Raw genomic sequence first — 18,715 nt, forward strand, 5'->3', positions numbered from 1 at the left:
TTATATAATAATTGACATTATATATTATGTCATTTCACTCTCAGCAAATGTTATATAGCTTCAACACATTTTTGCCTGTGCTTAGTTGTCAGAATAAAAAGCAGTGACAGTGAAGCTCTCTTGTTAGTGTAGGTACACAGCTCGGGTATGTTAACGATTTAAACACACTTCTCATGCCATTTGCAGGCTATAATGAAGTAGTGCGAATACCCAGTGGTGCTACAAATATAGATGTGCGTCAACACAGCTACTCAGGGAAACCGGAGGATGACAACTACCTCGGTAAGAAGTCCAACATTTTGTTTTGCTCTGTTGAAAATGCCTCTTCTTTGACCTGCATGTTTGAGCTCTCCCTGCCTGTCTGTGTGAATGACAGTGTTCAAACCTTAGTATAAAGTCACATACTGCAGAGCTGTTGGCATTTAGTGTGCCAGAATTAGGCCTGTGGGTACCATTCCAGCAAGGTCAGGTAGTTTATAAGCTTTTGTATATTGTGTGTGTATCCAGAAGGTGTGTTTTCTTTGGCTCTGTGAATGTGCACCTTTCTGAACTATACAATATACCTGTCTGTCATCCTGGATATGGCTGCTTTGTCAGCTATTAGTGTACATGTCTTGTTACCGTGAGCATGCCAATACTTGAGCTCAGATAGCCCTCTGGGTACCATTCCATCAAGGTCAACAAGTGTGCGTCTGCATGTTGTTGTTTTTCTTCAGTTTTTTCTTTCTGCATGTTGTTGTTTGCTTGATTATGTGTCACTATGCAAACTTCTCAACATGGTTTCTCAGTTGTCATCCTTTATTGTGTGTGTGTGTGTGTGTGTGTGTGTGTGTGTGTGTATTTGTATGTATTTGTGTACGGGCAGAGTCATTAGAGGCCCAAACTGGGGACGGTTTTGCCGGAATGAGGGCCGCTCTCCACGCTCATATTAGTGCAATGTGTGAAATGGCGAGGAAAGTAAAGGCAGGAAATTAGCTCCATAATCGCATTAGGGTGAATGAGTGCAGCAGACTGGCTGTTGAACAGAACAGGATGCCCCTGGATGGGACTTCTCCAGGAACAGAGGATTATTTTACCCCAATAAGGCTTTACCGGTGCCTTCTGCACGTGCCTTATTTTAGCCACAGTGTTGTCAAGCTGCCCTGTCACATGCGACAACAAATTATTGTTTTGTTTATGTTAGCTAGTTAGTGGCTTAGGATTATAAGAACAGCCATTTTCACAAAACCTTTCACTTTTTTTCTGCAGTTGGAAGTTTTGTACCAATTAAGCAAAGACAGTTTGATCTTACATCAAATAGCGCTCATTCTGGTCCTCTGTTCTGGTGGGATCAGGCACCGTAAGTGACTGTTGTTTTCTGTCTCCCTGCAGCCATATCAAATAGCCGTGGAGAGTTCCTGCTTAATGGAGAGTTTGTGGTCAGCATGTTCAAAAGGGAAATCAAAGTAGGAAATGCCGTCATCGAGTACAGTGGCTCTGACCATGTCATTGAGAGGATCAACTGTACTGACCGTATCGAAGAGGAGATCATTGTCCAGGTAAAGCATCACGGTGGCTTAGTATGCCATGCAGGAAATGCAACGCTTGACTAGCTTAAGGCAGTGGCACGAGTGAAACTTACAGTATGAGACTTAAGAGTTAACTATAATTACTATTTTGAATGTAGGAACTTACATTCTTCTTTGGAGGATATGGACAATCTGTGATGTAAAAAACCCTCTTACTTTGTTATAACCCATTCACATTGCCTAAATTTTCTCCAGGTGCTATCTGTGGGGAACCTTTACAACCCAGATGTCAGGTACTCCTTCAATATCCCTATAGAGGACAAACCTCAGCAGTTCTTCTGGGATGCCTATGGGCCCTGGCAGGAGTGCAGCCGTCTGTGCCAAGGTGAGGGGGAGGCACATGGGGTTGGCAGGGTGAGGTGATGGGAGTGGTCGATGATAAATGGAGTGGTGAGGGTAGGGAAGAGAAGGAACAGAGAGAGGAGACATGGGAACCATGAGCCAGACGCATAAGGGAGAGCAGATTGTCTGGCTAAACTTGACAAACCCATGTTAGACATATAGGTTTGGAACAAGTGATTAAAGTTGAACTTCATAGTATGCTGTGGCAGATTACCTTCTTTGGCATGACTGTGGATATGTCGGAGTATGTGGGTGTGCAGGGGCGGATTGCAGGTAAACTCGAAAACCTCTTATGTGTTTTGACTCAAACACTTTGTTTGAGAATTTCTTTCCCCACTTTTTGACACTGCCCTGCTTGAACAACCAACAGTAAATTCCAAAGAGAAACCAACGAGTTCATACAGCAGGATAAACAGCTAACATGTAATTCCCTCAGCACCTTTGATTCTCTGATTTATATGGCTTTTCTGCCAGCCTGGGACACACTAAGCTCTCACAGCAGTGAGCTGCAAAACTTAATAACTTGAGGTACTGATAGAGAATCTATTTCCTGGAGCCACATGAGGTTTAAATCTCTCTCCCCTACAGTACAGTAGGTGCACTGTGATTCAGTGCAGAGATGTCAACATAAGAGCCATGGTGAAGCATACACACACTTAGCTGTTAGTATTCATAGCAATGCTATGGTGATCTATACTGTGCTTGAGCAAGCCATGCTGAGTCAGGTAACTACTTACAGGATCTTACAGAAACTAGGGTTAGGCAGTGGAAGCTAGTGGAGTTGAGGATGAAATTGTGAAACCCTAGATTTTGTAACTCTAGTCATGAATTTCTGTGTACTTCCTAGTAAATATCTTCTCAAAGAGAAACATGCAAAGGGAGGGAAGTCAGTTTTCTTTATTTAAAAGCAGAAATATACAACAATTAAAAAAAAAATAAATAAAAAAAATGAAATGGTGAAGATTGCAGTTTTGTTTGATATATTGTTCTTAAGAAGTGCTTAAGTGAGACAAACCTATCCAAACCTACATCATTGTGTCTTCCCAGGAGAGCGAAAGCGTAAAATTCTCTGTAGCAGAGAGTCGGACAGGGTGGTGGTGTCAGACCAGAGGTGTCATGGCACAGCCAGACCTGCTGTGATCACTGAGCCCTGCAACACTGAATGTGAACTCAGGTTTGTATTACCAATTTAACCAACCTTTAGTCCCTGTATGAACCATTCAACAAGTCTTTCTTCACTTGGTGATTTTAAAATAGTGACAAAAATTTACTAGTATTTATCACCTTCATGCAGGTGGCACGTGGCCCGTAAGAGTGAGTGCACAGCTCAGTGCGGTCTGGGGTATCGTACCCTGGAAATATACTGTGCCAAAATCAGTCGTGCAGATGGCAAGACCCAGAAGGTTGATGACCGCTACTGTAGTGGTCAGCGCAAACCTGATGACAAGGAAGGTTGCCATGGAGACTGTAACCCAGGTGGCTGGGAGTACTCTCCTTGGTCAGAGGTACGATTGTTGTAAGAAGCGTTGGCTCTGTGTGCGAGCATAACCCACATGTTTGTCAAAGTTGATCATGGGTTGTGTATATGTGTTGACACTTGCTGATGTTCAAACATTTGTACTGCAGTGCTCCAAGAGCTGTGGTGGGGGCACCCGCCGTCGAGGGGCAGTGTGTCGAAAGGCAGCTGAGACTGGCGGTGATGAGAGCAAATGCAGTCAAAGGGACAAGCTGACCGTCCAACCCTGCAATGAATTCCTCTGTCCACAATGGAAGACTGGTGACTGGTCTGAGGTCAGTTCGGTTCTTGTTTTATTCTCTGTGCCCTTAGAGGAAGACCCGTCTGATAGCTATTGGTCACATGTAAGTGGATAGGTTGAGGGACTGAATGTTTACATTAAAATGTTTCCACTTTAAAATCATATACAATGGAAAAAAACATGATTATGTCATCTGCGTTAAGACATATGGTTACATAAAGCTTGTGCATATACATTTATCTGTGAGTATAAACACATAAACACTGGTGTATATGTAGCCTGGTGAACTCAGAATCAAGAGACACAGACTCTAGTGTAAATACTGTAGTTTTAAGCCAGCAATGATCTGGGTCAAATGTAAAATCCCAGAGTTGATTGTGCGTGTCTCAGCTGTGGGAGAGTTACTCCCCTCCTTTCACTGCAGTGAATGTTGGGAAATTGGTGATTGCAGGGTAAGATGGTATTTAACTGTTGTACAGGTTACACATTGTAGAGCAAGGAGCTTGAAAAGCTTTGGGCTGCATTCCAGGAATATTTTAAATCTCCCATGTGGTGCAGCTAAATACAGACGTCTACACTTTACTGTATACACACTGTGTACACTGTGCTCACACATAAATAAACACACTTGCCCTATTTTTCGGTCCCTTACAATCACCGTTGGTTTTGAAATGTGCATATTCTGCTTTGCACAACACCAAATGATCTTCATCTGTTGTAAACTTATATTCCAGCAGGCTCCATGGCTGATACTAGTGTTCATGTAATATACTGTATACATAATGTATAAAACCTTAAATATTTACAGTGCCTCGTGACTTGTGGGAAAGGCTACAAGCACCGTCAGACCTGGTGTCAGTTTGGTGAGGACCATCTAGACGATCACTTTTGTGGCTCATCTAAACCTGAGTCTGTGCAGACGTGCCAGCAGCAGGAGTGTGCCTCTTGGCAGGTCGGACCCTGGGGACAGGTGAGTCACCTCCCTGTATACAGAGACACTATTGTACCCCTTGTACAGCGTTGTGATGTAGACTATATTGAATAATCTTAAATAATCAGTTTATATTCCAGAAGAAGTGAGACAGCATATCACTGTTTCAAAAAAGAAAGTTTGTGTATATATACAGTTAGGCCCAAAAGTCTAAGACCACTGTCCCATGTACTGCATGTTGATGGGATGAGGTACTTCTCTGATGAATTCTCCCAAGATGTAAACAGAAGGGAGGACACAGATAAGCTAAGCTCCTCATTTTTTTTCATTTGCCTGTTTAGACACTGAGCACATTCTGCAAAAAAAAAAAAAAAAAAACTTTGGATGAGCTGGGTAGGCGTGTTCTTCTACAAATCTTTGTATAGGTTTATGCATACAGGACATGGTGTCTGTGTGTCTGTGTGTGTGTGTGTGCATGCTTAGCCTCATTTGTGTGTATGCACAGAGAACTGAACAGCCACCCAAAAATGCGAGACATTTTTGTGCCCCCCACCAGAGGATGTGCGCATGTTAAGGTATATTTGAAGTTGTTTAATGAAGCGTGGTCAAATGGTAGTTGAAGTTGCCGCCACACAAGTTTGACCCTGTTTCAGTGGAAGCAATGAGGCAGAAGAGAACGCAGGGTAGTACCCTCTGACTTGGCTACAGTGGAATAAAGGACAATGCAATGTATATGAGCAAGGGCTCCTCATGAATTTGATTTTTGAAACTCTTACCTGCTTGAAACTTGGAAATTCAGATGTTTGCCAGGGGAATGGAGGGGTAAAGCCTGGGTTACAGGTTTTTGATTTATTTTGTGTTTGGGGTTTGCTTTGTTGGCTCAGATGAGCTGTCTGTTTTTTGCTTCACTGCCATGCCTTTTTCTCAGTTGATCTTTGGCTCACTGTTGCTAATGTTCCCCCACCACTCCTTTTTTCCCCCTCTTTGAACCTAGTGCACTACCTCGTGTGGGCCAGGCTACCAGATGCGAGCGGTGAAGTGTGTGGTTGGCTCTTATGGTGCTGTCATGGATGACACCGAATGTAACGCTGCCACCCGACCCACCGACACCCAGGTAAGGAGGCCTCTATCTTCCTTCCTTTACATCTTTTCTCCCTCTCTGTAACATCTTTGTTTTACTTTCTCTTTATCGCTTCAAGAGCAGCAGTTGTTCCAAGGTTTAGTCTCAAATTAATTCATCCACATTCATGCACACACTGACACTCAAAACAGACACAGATAAACACACACATTTCATTTCCACCTGGTCTCAATAAAGCTATGCTGTCTGATCTAGTCTGGACTAGAGCGAAAGACAGAGGGGAAGGTTACACTGGCCTCATCATCCTCACATAGAGACATGCAACTCTCAGAAAGGATCCCTCAAAGCCCAAACATTACTGGATGACCTTACAGAGTTATTCCTCAGAATGCTCTATCTTCATTAATAGACACTTCAAGTCAGGCAGAAGTCATGTTTGTCTTATAAGTATTTAGTCTTATAAGACGAGTTCTTACTGAACTACAGAAAAACAAATCATAATTCAGAGAAATGTCACAACTTGCATTTTATGGATGTTCTTCCAATTACTAATTACTAATGTTTAAAGCAGGTTAATTGAAAAGTCATGCTACAGTTTCAAATATTTGGTCGTGTCTCCTCCATCCACTGGTAATGCAGAATGAGAAAGTGCGATGTTTCGCTCGCTCTGGTTTACGTGTGCAATTGTTTGTGTCGTCTAAATCTGTTTCTGCATCTGCTAAGTGTTCGACACAAACACAAAGAGGCACAGAAAAACCAAAGAAACCTATTTTGAGCTGAATGAGAGTTTTGTTTAGTCAGCATGGGGCGTAAACCCATTTCAGAGGGCTGAGCATGCAGACTCAGGATGAGGCCCCCCTCTAGTCGAAGCGGCTCTTAATTCCGGTGCCTGGGCCGGCAGAGCCAGTGACCCTGAAGCAGTCGCCCCACCTCGTTGTGATTCTAACCAGCCAGCCATGAAGTGGGCCACCAGGCCGCCTGTCCCACCACCACCAGCCACCAGGCAACGCTTAGAAAAAGAGGGACAGATAGATGGATGGAGGTCTGCCTGAGTACAAGGAGAAGGGAGGTGGAGGCAAAAGATGCTTTGACATCCTCTGACAGATTGGAGAAAGGCTGAACAGTTCTGGACACTGCTTGGGCCTATTGTATAATTAGAAAAGCTCTCAAGCAGCACGCTTACACACAAACTCTCAGGATCATCACATAATCTGTCTCATTTTGTCAATTTAAACATTTAAAATATGACTGACATGATGTGTGCACAGAGCTACTTTAAGCACTGCTATGAGGCCTATTTGTTTCTGGTAGGTAGAGGAGTGTGGAATGTGGAGCCTGCTCAGATCCTGTGCAACCTGATTAAGGCCTTTCATTCCTAGGGACTGGGGGTCAGAGGGCACCAGAGGGCATGGGGGGAGGGGGGGGGGAGGAAAGGGCGGAAGGTGAGGGACAAGGGGGTGGATTAGGGGTGGAGTTTACAACCACGCCAGCATGGGCATTGGAGCCCTGAATACCACTCCACTATGACCTGTTATGACAGGGATCAGGGCTTTATGCTGAGTGGCTTACTGCCACAATCCATAGTTTGAACTGACGGGGCGGACCCTGTTAATGTTGTTTTGGTAAGGTGGGGGGAAAGGGTTGATGGGAAACACAACTGCTCTCAAACGTAGAGCTGAAGGAATATAGTTTAAGTTGTTAATGACTGTCCCATGTCAGAGGAGCTATCTCTGATATTCATGGTATTTTGTGGTCAGGGACAGATGTTGTTACAGTATATTCATTTTGTTAATCACTGCATGAACGGGTGTTTGTGTCCTCCCTTCCACAGGACTGTGAACTGGCTCAGTGTCCCAGCAGCCACCCTGTTCCCCCAGGAACCAAAGTCCCCTCCCACCAGGGCCACAAAACCCAGTGGCGGTTTGGTTCCTGGACCCAGGTTGGTTGTCCTGTCATATCTTCAATCCATTTGTCTTTTTATTGGTTTCCAGCTTCTTGACCTTTCTCGTCTGCACAACAGTGTACTGCCAGCTGCGGCAAAGGGACACGGATGCGCTATGTGAGTTGCCGTGACAACCAGGGTGGTGTAGCGGAGGAGTCAGCGTGCGCCCACCTACCAAAGCCCCCTGCCAGAGAAGTGTGCTCAGCAGTGGCCTGTGGACAATGGAAAGTGCTGGAATGGACAGTGGTAAGAAAACCATCATCATCATCATTATCATTTATTGAGCTGTATCTGACCGTTGTCGAAATGATCTCAAAATTACAAAAGTTGAATGTATCTAAGCTCAGGCAATGTTGTAGAGAACAGTTTCAAATAAATGGAAATTTGGAGAAGAGTTATCTGTTGAATCATTAATCATTTCCCCTCAGACCTGCATCTCATTATACTGATACCACCGTTGATTAACCAAAATTGTGTCATCAGTATTACTATCCAGATGTTTTTCTTTTGGCAAGGTTTATTTATTTCATTATACTCTTCATCATTTTTCGCCTACGCAGACAAATAGTGTCTGCACACACGATGTAGATGTTTGTGTGAGGAGGGATGTGGAGACAGGGTGGCAGCTGGAAGGCAAGGTCTGGAGGTGGGCTGGAATAAGGCTAGAGAAGCAGTACATGTCTTTCTATGGTTGTGTTGACAAGTGTTTGTTTGAAATCATTGCTGTGAGGACATTTCAACATAGTGAAGACATTCAGGCCGGGCCACACAACTTGAAGGTTAAGACTTGGCTCTAGGGTTAAGGTTAGAATTAGGTTTAGGTTAGGGTAAGGAATTAGAGAATGCATTATGTCAACGAGAGTCCTCACAACTACAAAAATACCAACCAACATGTGTGTGTGTGTTTTCTGTGTGTGTGAGAGAGAGAGAGAGAGGGAGAAAGAGAGAGAGGGAGAAAGAGAGACAGAATTGGAGTGAGGCACAAGTTTCTGGAGCTGGGAGATGCAAGGGGGTGCAGTGAGGGGCTCCAGTCTTGTTTACAGATGTTTCTCATCAGAGTCCTGGTGATACAGTACAGCCAGACTGCAGGTCTGGTCACCATACACACATATACACACACATGCATACACACCCACGCATATACCACCAAGCCAAAGACACTCATTGACCCCCGAAAAGGAAATAGTTCATCCCAAGGCCAAAAAAGATTTCAGAGGCCTATCCCAGCCACAAACACACACACATACACACATACTCGATTTAGTTTTATAGTTTTTATAGTTTTTTTTTTTATCTTGCAGTGGAAGAACACTCTAATATGAAAGATTTTTGTTACTATTCTCAGGGTCTGTAGAGCCTACAATATGTTATCCAACAGCTTCATTTGGTGCCACATCATATGCACTGACTTTATATATGTAAAACCTTCTTAAAGTATCTATAATGATGTGAAATCCATAACATTGTGACAGAGCAGTGTAAACCTCTGGACAGTGTAATCCCAGGCGAGGTTTTAGAGAAGACAGCTGTTGCATAAGTATAATAGATCACCTTATGCAAGACAAAGCGTGGACTCTGCAAGGGAGAAGTTGAAGAAGTTAGCGCTTAGTGGAAGGTCTGCCTTGTGTTATTTTCCTAAAAAGAAAGGTTTGTACTTGGGACATTTAAGGAGTGCAATTTGCTGCAGACCATGTTTAAATGGAATAAAAACTGTTTCGGCATCCTCAACACCAAGTCAAACTTGCTTTCAGTTGGTCTAGGAGCTTGGTTAGGATGTGGCTTGTCATTGTTTTTGTCTGTAAAATTTCTGGGCCGTTTTTAAAGATGAGCTGAGGAGTGGAGTGTTACGATTTAAGTGGCATCAGATCTACATCTGTTTGTTGTTAACATAGTTCTGATGGTTGCCTCTGGTTTTGGCCCTCAGAAATCTGTGGGAGGATTTTTCAATTGAGTGTCAAACAACTGTAAATATGATCAACACCTTCAGGTCTGAGGCAGTAAAGAACAGGTCACAAAACTGGGAGCGAGTTTCTTTTGTGAGGTCCTTCAATACCTGGAGACAAATAAGAAAGAAAGGAATAAACAGATAAAGATGATATATGGAAGAAAAGGATAAAAGGAATCTTTGTTTACATGCAGATATGTATTTGCATGCATCAAACTGACATCTAATGTCTTTATCCCCTCTGTGTGTGTGTTTTCAGTGCTCAGTTACCTGTGGCCAGGGGAAGACGACACGGCAGGTACTGTGCGTCATCAGTGACCAAGAAGTGAATGCTAGTGAGTGTGACCCAGACGATCGTCCTACCACAGAGCAGGACTGTGCTATGTCTCAATGCCCGTCCCGCTCCAGTGAGTCCCGACCTTTGCCGTCCTCACCAAACGCCAGCGCCAGGAACAACCTGCCCCGTAGCCAATCACACCAATGGCGGACTGGACCCTGGGGCGCGGTTAGTCATCTTACTACACACAGCAGCATCACATCATGCTGGTCAACAAACATTTCTCTGGGGCCTGACATTTGAAGTCTTGTGCAGCTAAAGCCTCAGATCAAACATTTGAAGGCCAGAGAAAATCTTAGCAAGACGGAAAATTAGACAGCTGCTGAGCTGAAGCAGCACTGAGATGGTCGTTTTTGTAGTGAACCTACCATTAAGAAACTACTTGTCCTTATCCTGAACTATTCATATAGTCTGTTGTTGTCACGGGCACAATAGTACTATGTCAGTTTTCTTTTTTTGTGAGCTAACTGTAGTAACTTACTGTAATACTGTACGTACTGTAATGTTAAAAAAAGAGCACTATAGCGATGCTCTGCCCTAGTGAAGTCAGACTGCAGTGCACAACATTTCATACAGTCACTGTCTGTATTGAACCAACTGATTAAAGGAAAAGTAAAAAGACACATTGGGAAATATAGTTCTTTTTTGTTAGGTGATAGATTAAGAAGATTGATACCACAGTCTTGTCTGGATGGTAAATATGAAGCCACAACCAGTACTTGGTTCATTTTGATAACAGATTAAACAAACATGGGATAGCATTAACAATAACGTTAATTAGTGAGCTTTAGAGGTCCCTGTGACCTTCAAACAGGCTTCCTGTTTGCCCTGTTTCCAGTCTTTGTGCGAAGCTAAGCTAACCAGCCTCTGACTGTAGCTTTGTATTTACTCTACAAACATGAGAGTGGTGCTTCATCTTCATCTAGCTCACAGCATGGAGTGAATATGCATAGTTCCCAAAATGTTGTAAACTATTTCTTCAAGGTGTCCTAACTGAAATTATCCTCAAGTTACCAAGTATTCTCTACGTTCCCTCTGTTGCTGGAGCTTGGCGTAGTTGAAGCATTAATGTTAATTGCAAAGTCCAGCAACCTGATGCAGACTTAGACGTGCATTAAGTGAGGCTCAGTTCTCCATGAACTGTAACCTCTTTAAGACAAGGCCTTTGTGATGTAATCCGCAGGAAAGTATGACGATAGAGCCACAGGCGTGGATCTCTTTCTGTGTATTGTTAAGCTGTTTTTAAAAATTGGGTTAGTGATAGTGTTTGCCCAAAAATAACTTTGACCTTTAAATAATTCTGGGAAGTAATCAAAGCTATTTCTGACGACTCTTCCTTCCTCTGTCCTGAGGATACGTATTTTAATATAGCAGCAGACATGAGTTGTTTCTTAACTATTGTTGTCTGAATTTTTTATTGTGTCCTGTTTGCACGTGTTATATACTGTGTACAGCACATTTATTTTTAAAAATGTGTACTGTGTGTATTTAGCCAACCACTGATTTTTCCATTTACAAAAAGATACTACAATTTATTACTTTGCTGCCAGGGGTTTTACATTGGTGTGTGTTTACAGGTCACCATGTCTAGATAGAAATCGAAATAATATACAGTCTGTCCCTCTGGGACTCATTTACACCTATACACTGAGAATCTGTTTGTGAGAACCAACTATTTGACAGTGCACACTCTTCTCTCTCTGTTACAACAGTGCTCCAGCACATGTGCAGGAGGTTTCCAGCGGCGTGTAGTAGTGTGCCAGGATGAGAACGGCTACCCTGCCAACAGCTGTGAGGATCGCAGCCGGCCCAATGAGCAACGATCCTGTGAGTCAGGGCCATGTCCACAGTGGATCTATGGCAACTGGGGCGAGGTAAGACAGACACCACATGAGATTACGGTTTACCATGGCTCTTGAGTGCCCTAGAAAGATACTTGTTTATCTTAGGGAGAAAACTTATTTGTGTTTGAATAATTACTTTGACAGATGCAGAATTTATTCAGTGTTGAGATTTGAAAATGCATTAGAAATCAGCTAAGACTCACACATCTATTTTTATGTGAAAAAATGGCCCTCGTTTTTTCCCTCACACTCGAAAACCTTTTCTCATACCCATCTGTAAAACACAACCTCTCTTGCTGTCTTCAGTGCACCAAGCCATGTGGAGGTGGGATAAAGACGAGGTTGGTGGTGTGTCAGCGTCCAAACGGCGAGCGTTTCAATGATCTGAGCTGCGAGATCCATGACAAGCCACCAGATCGTGAGCAGTGCAATACTCAGCCATGCCCGTCTAGTCCCCACTGGAGCACAGACCCATGGAGCTCGGTACGCTCATAAAAAATACTCTATATCTTGTTTTTCAACCTCACATTTTTTTCAAATACCTGTAGTCTTACTCTTTCATAAGCAGTCTTAAAGGGGCTGGATGACTATAGTGCTTTTGCACTGGAGAAATTACACCCTGCTTCTCTACTTTTACTTTTAACCCCCTCCACTTCCTGCGCCCTCTCTGGTGCCCGCGATTGGTCAACGTTTCCTCAAGACATTTGGAAAGTTAATTTCTGTTGCACTTAAATGGCAAAGATACGCTCACTTGCAATATGCCAAAAAAAAAGTACAACATTACAAAATGCTTCAGTGACAGCTGTGACCATAAGAACATTTTTTGTCAGTCCTAGTTACCATAAAACTGTTGATGAGCCTTGTACTAGTATTTGAAAAATTCAGGATCACTTTGTATCACAATCAAAGTTAGTTTTGTAAAATATTGTTTTTAAAGATAATTTATTAAGATATTTTTTCCTTTTTATCTTTTGTATATAGCATTAACTTTAAAAAGTGATTTATTTTGTGTCTTAGCTCTTTGTATTCGCACATTTAGCCAATCGTTGTTCATATGCAAATGCTGATGAATGTTTTTGTATATCAGGAATATACAGTACGATGCCTTGTTCTTTTATTATCCAAAGAATGGCCCATAATCTCCAAATATGAGGTGCTACATATTATAGTTTGGTGTTCTGTTATGAACATTAAAAGCACCAACTTACATAGGACTGTATTTGGGCTGTGTACTATATATACATCTTTGTACTATATACATCTTTGAAATGGCTATTGTATTAAGAATTCAATTTGTCTCAAGGCACATGTGGTTTTATAGAGAAGTTACTAATTTTATTTAGACACTTTATTTTACAGTTTATGCATTTACCCTCTGTTATGATCAGATTGAACAGCGGTGTTGCCCCAAAATGACATTGATATTGAAGCATGAAAATGCTGACTCAAAAGTTCTCGAAACGTCCAGTATCAGTAGTAAACACCAACAAACAGCAGCTGTACTAGCACTGTAAAATAAAGTGTCTCACAGAGTTTGTGGTAATTAGAACTAATAGCCATTGTATTCCAGTTTGGCAGAGGGTTTTGACCCAGATTTCTTTAGTGTGGCCAAAACAATAGGTTTAAAGCTCTCTGCTCCAAAGGTGCTTGATATGAGTGTATTTATATTGTGTTAGTTAATGTTTGCTTTGTACAGTAAGTACTTGGAGTTGCTAAATATGCTATGCTCAACAATACCTCACTTGGAACAAAACACAACTCAACTAGCCATTAAACTATGATAACCTACACTACAGTGGTGCTTTGGCCAAACAAGGGAGATATAAGATATAAATATCAAAAATAAACCATCACATTTTTTGGTCGGTTAGGTGTTTATTGTGGCACATTGCTTTTTGATGCTGCCTTTTCTGTATGTTTTATTTCTTTCCATGAGCAGTTAGTGGATTGATCAGATTGATCAGCTAAATGCAAAGTGTTGAAACAATGTTGAATTGTCTTTGAATGTCCATCAAACAACTTGCTTGACCTTTAAGAGAATGGGCTGTTAAAATGTCGTATTTTGAACACGTGACACCTGTGACCACAGGGGAAGTTAATAGTGTTTTGTATCCAGAGCTCTTACTCTGAGCCAACCTAATGTGTCTACCTCAGTCTCTGTTATGATTGCCCCCCTGCCGTATCTTTCTCTCCCTTGCACTGGAGGGATTTTGGCTGGCTAAGATTAAGCATGAGTTGTTGAGGCTATCCAGTGCAGTTGATGGCCCTAAACACAGATCCAGGGTGTAAGTCATCTCCCACCTTGTTGCTTACCATTCTTTTGAGGACAGTAAAAACTGATCCAGAATCTGTGGTTAGGGGCAACTTTTGGCTGCAGCCCACCCAGTTGACTCTTCCTGGTCATAAATGTCTGTACTGACATCACACCTTATTTTAAGGGCCTGTTAACACAGCAGTGAGTACATTTTTACCACACATCATTTACTAATGAGAGCTATCGCTTGTAATGACTCCCACATGTGTGACTGTAAGGCAGCATACAATCAAATCAGTGAAAGTAGGACACGGTATTAACACAGCACATCCCATTATTAGTTTCATTTTTCAGTCTTAGCAGTTTAACTCCTTGTGGTCAACCTCTTGATGCAAATAGCAGTACAGCACAAACACCATATCAACAGGCTCTTGAAATAAGAATATTGTATGTCTCTTATTCACAAATGGCAGTATTAGTCTGTGTTTCAAGAAGATTTCTGTATATTTATGTAATTACTTGTATTTATTGTTACTTCATTATAATGTTATGTCAATATTTAATTTTTTTATGGATTTGTTGGATTTCTGTTCATTTCCAGAAAAGGTAACGATTAAAGTGAAGTAGAGGTACCATCAAAGGCTTTTTTCATTCTTATTTGAACAAAACATTTTTATCACATGCAGTGAGCAGGCCACTGTCACAGCAAACTAAGAAAAAGGAAGAAAAAAAAAACTGGCATCTGGTTGTCCAAAAAGGTCAGAAACTGAGATAACAAGCACCGACCTTTAACAGCATTCATCCTATAGTGAAATGTTTAACTCAAGATTACCAGCTCCAGCTTTGTGGTAATTACAGTGTGTTTGAGGAAGAGGAAATGTCCTGTATTATTTCGTGTTTTAACTTTGACTTTGGCTGAAAGATTTAAAAAAAAAAAGAGATGCCTGGCAAATAGCTTATAACGCATTCCTCCCCGCCAGTCTTTTCAATGGGCTGTTTTTCCTGAATGAAAATGCACAAATCACTGAGCAATATCCTTGTTATTTTATGTGGTCAGGGCCTCTGCTGACCTCTTTGAGCGACCCTGCTTTTACCGTCTATGTCAGGAGTTCAAAGCTCTTTCCATCAAGGTATATCTTTGTCCTGGGTGACAATGCCTCAGTATACCTCCCATCTCATTTACTGTGTTCATTCACTCTTAATGCCTACCCCGGCGGCTTTTTCTGGGACGCCCGGTTGACGCGTGCTTGGCTATGAAGTTGCCAGCACCCTTTGCCCCTTTCTGTCAGGCCCCTCTACTCTGGTCTAATGCGAGTTGATGACAGTGTACCAATGTAGGGGCCAGTGACAGTGACACGAATAAGGGGGGCTTTCAGCAAGACAATGCAGTGGTGTATTGGCGGGTCAAGGGTCCCGTTTGATCTGGGGAGGGGCCCCTTCCTGGTTCATCCCATCAGCACAGACAGACTTCTGGGAAATTGCCTGTGATCTAGGGATGAAAAAACAAAACAAAAAAGAGGATTTCAATAGGATTCCCAAACACTGCGCTGACAATGGAAAGTGGCATATTTAGAGGAGGGGTTAATTTCACATAGTGCACACCAAAACTTTGCCTCTCTGGATTGTCGTAAATAAAGTTGTGTTTGAATTATGCCTTTTTGTGTCCGAAACTCCAAGGAGTGCAATCATCCTCCAAACTGGGTTTCGAATCAATTTCAATCTGATCAGATTGGTGATTGACATTGTCAGCATGGCATGTAGCGTCATTCGATGCCAATAAAATTATGCTGACTTTTCATGACATGATGAAGTCAGAAATTTTAAGGTTAAGTGTGTGCAAGCAGTAATGTTTGTATTAGTGCACAGCTCTGGATAATTACAGAATCCCAGAGAACGGCAGAGTTAATGAACCCTGCATAGGGGTGGGGGTTCATGTACTGATAAAACACATGGTGTTTTAATTTGGCCCACTTGTACTGATTCCCAAGGTATTCTGAGGGCATGTCAGCACAATTCAACAGCAGGAAAGCCCTTGTAAAAACATATATAAACCTTTTGAGGAGTTACCTGACATTTGAACAGAAGACTGCCTCAGACTGTAAATGTTTTCCTTTAATTATCTGAAACCTTGACTGGGAAGTTCAGTTTCCCCTGTGATGAGACGGTCACTCTCCACAGTTGATCTAAAACAAATGTGTTACTGTATATTGTCTTCATGCCAGGCAATAACATCAAAACTGTTATCTCTGTGGTCAGTCAGTGGTGGCATTTGATATTTTGTCATTAGGAGTGACTTATTACAACCATTAAGTCAGTGTGCCACTCATGTTCTGTGATTTATCAGTGTGCAATCCCACTTTTCATAGTAAAGGCATATAAGAAACACAGTCATTGTCATTTTTATTCAAATGAAAGCACAACAATATCCACACAAGAATCACCCAAACTCATAATGTGTCATTGTCTTTATTTTTTTAGCAAAAAACAAAACTCAATCATAATTTTTTGTCTTTATTTGTTGAATAAATGAACAGACCACTGAAAACACAATATTAATATTTAATTTCAATAAATCTAGTGGATAACAAAACAAACTAAAATGTGAAGGGTGCCTGGATTTGAAAAGGGGAATAAGCATTTTATTAGCTCCTCCTTTCATTAGCCCCCCCACCTTTCCTCCTCCCTGAATGAGGTGAGAGGTCACAGCATGTTCCTGTCCAGTACAGTCCCTTGCTGGTCAGGACAGCACCACATGCTGGGCCACGTACTCGTTCAACTCTGAGCCTGTCGCTTCCCATCCATCCCCACATGCAACGCCCCCTTTGATTATCCGAGCACAGTCCAGCCCCTCTCCACTCCCTCCTGTAATGCTGCTGTGTGTGTGTGTGTGTGTGTGTGTGTGTGTGTGTGTGTGTGTGTGTGTGTGTGTGTGTGTGTGTGTATGTCTGTGCCTGTCACATTGAGTTAGACTTTCGGTGACTCGGTGAACCCGGAGGTGATTCAAAATGCCGCCGGGGTGATGGGGCACGCTTTGCCATTGGTCTAGCTACCCACGTGGAACTAGTTCTATTTGCCTGCATTTCTTTTTGGGTTCTTTCTCTTTTTTTGCTTTTGAGTCTGAGCCACAAAATGATCAACATACCTAACTTGTTTTCAATTGCAGCTGTGCTGTTATCTTTTTTTTTTCATGTAGATTCAATTAAGCCTGACATTTAACAAAACATGTGCATTATTAATCTCATTAATGCTGTTTGACTTGAAAAATGCTGGAAAAAAAAACATCCACCCACTGAATTTCATTGGTTTACAGTTTTTCCACAAAACATACCTTTCCATTTAACCCCTTGTTTCCTCTGACATCTCGTAGTGCTCGGCCTCCTGTGGAAGAGGGTTCAAGTCCCGTAAGGTGAACTGTGTGACCGGGTCAGGCCGTCCGGTCCCGGAGGATAACTGCCAGCACCTGTCCCCCAAACCCAGCAAGCAGAGGCGCTGCCGAGGTGTACGATGCCCCAAGTGGAAGACTGGCAACTGGGGAGAGGTAGGACTCTCTGACCCTGCTATAAAACACTCCTCTACCACTCTTGTTCTCACGCTGCCAGACTTGTAGCCTGTTTTTTTCTCTCATTCCACTTTAATGCTTATCAGCTTGCAGGCAAGTACGTGCATATGTGTGAAAACATCTGCAGCTAAACCTGACTGTATTTATGCACCACGCCAGGCCACTAACTAAGGCAGGGTGCTTTTACACATCACTTGGTGGGTTGCAGCACAGGCCTGGGGCAGCTGCAAACGGAGGTCTGAGTTTTAACGCTGGGACTCTGACACCACAGTACATTAAGTAAGACAACAGGAGGGACATGCACCCCTCTTTGATCTGAGGTCCAGCCATTGTAAATCTACCCTTCTCATCTCTATATTTTCTCTTTTTCTGGCCATGACTTTTCTCTCCTCTCTGTCCCTTTTATCCTTCCTCTCCCTGTTGCTCTTTTCCTCTGCTTTTTCTTTCAAGCCCTCCTTTAGTCCTTCACTTTTTTCCCTTTATCTTCTGCCTCCCCAATGGAAACCACATGTTGGTCTTGTCTTTGAAAGCCCTACTAAAGAGCCAATTCACTAACGTCATCTTTGCCACTCACAAAGTGCACCTGGGCAGCTGGAGAGCCTGCCTTGTGTTTATTCCATTTTTCTTAACCTCATTTTACTCGCTATGTCCCTGTTTTTTTCTCTTTCTTTTCTCATGTTCTCTTTCTCTGAATTCACATCACGGGCCAACAGTCCGAGCACGGAGCCACGTATGTGCTCCATACGTCAGAGAGGATGTGTGTTTGATCTAAACAGCTGTGTATTGGGACACACGCCAGGAGAAACTTCGACTCCAGACGAGGCTCTTAGCCAAGTACAGCATGATTACCCATGGTGCAACAGGCTGCCTATAGCGGTTCAACTGCTAAGATGTCAGCACAGATAATATACAGTAAAATATGTTGCATTGAATCACACATTAAAGGACATGTTTTAAATTCATCTAACAGATTGATATAGATTCAGGTTGAAATCTCAAGGTATGGTTCCATTCCAGTCATGTGATCTCACCACTGCTCGATCATCTGCATATGTTTATCATTTCCTGCTCTTTAAACCCTGAAAAAACATGAGCTGTTTCTGTATGACGGTGGTCTTCCTCATGCTCACGTACACACACAAACACAGGCTTCAA

At 42.4% G+C, this 18,715-nt stretch overlaps 1 protein-coding gene across 1 annotated transcript in view; it reads left to right on the forward strand.

The window, feature by feature from the left end:
• Positions 1-18,715, forward strand: part of LOC130178648 (A disintegrin and metalloproteinase with thrombospondin motifs 9-like) — a 44,135-nt gene that overhangs the window by 12,243 nt on the left and 13,177 nt on the right. The window contains exons 16-29 of the mRNA XM_056391059.1: positions 187-282; positions 1,372-1,538; positions 1,764-1,893; positions 2,958-3,084; positions 3,205-3,415; positions 3,537-3,701; positions 4,476-4,637; positions 5,593-5,712; positions 7,511-7,618; positions 7,700-7,867; positions 9,826-10,071; positions 11,616-11,777; positions 12,054-12,230; positions 17,369-17,539. Coding sequence (XP_056247034.1) covers positions 187-282; positions 1,372-1,538; positions 1,764-1,893; positions 2,958-3,084; positions 3,205-3,415; positions 3,537-3,701; positions 4,476-4,637; positions 5,593-5,712; positions 7,511-7,618; positions 7,700-7,867; positions 9,826-10,071; positions 11,616-11,777; positions 12,054-12,230; positions 17,369-17,539 — 2,210 coding nt within the window. The remainder of the gene's footprint in view (positions 1-186; positions 283-1,371; positions 1,539-1,763; positions 1,894-2,957; positions 3,085-3,204; positions 3,416-3,536; positions 3,702-4,475; positions 4,638-5,592; positions 5,713-7,510; positions 7,619-7,699; positions 7,868-9,825; positions 10,072-11,615; positions 11,778-12,053; positions 12,231-17,368; positions 17,540-18,715) is intronic.

Source organism: Seriola aureovittata, chromosome 2, assembly GCF_021018895.1.
Source record: "Seriola aureovittata isolate HTS-2021-v1 ecotype China chromosome 2, ASM2101889v1, whole genome shotgun sequence".
In the NCBI taxonomy this organism is placed as follows: domain Eukaryota; kingdom Metazoa; phylum Chordata; class Actinopteri; order Carangiformes; family Carangidae; genus Seriola; species Seriola aureovittata.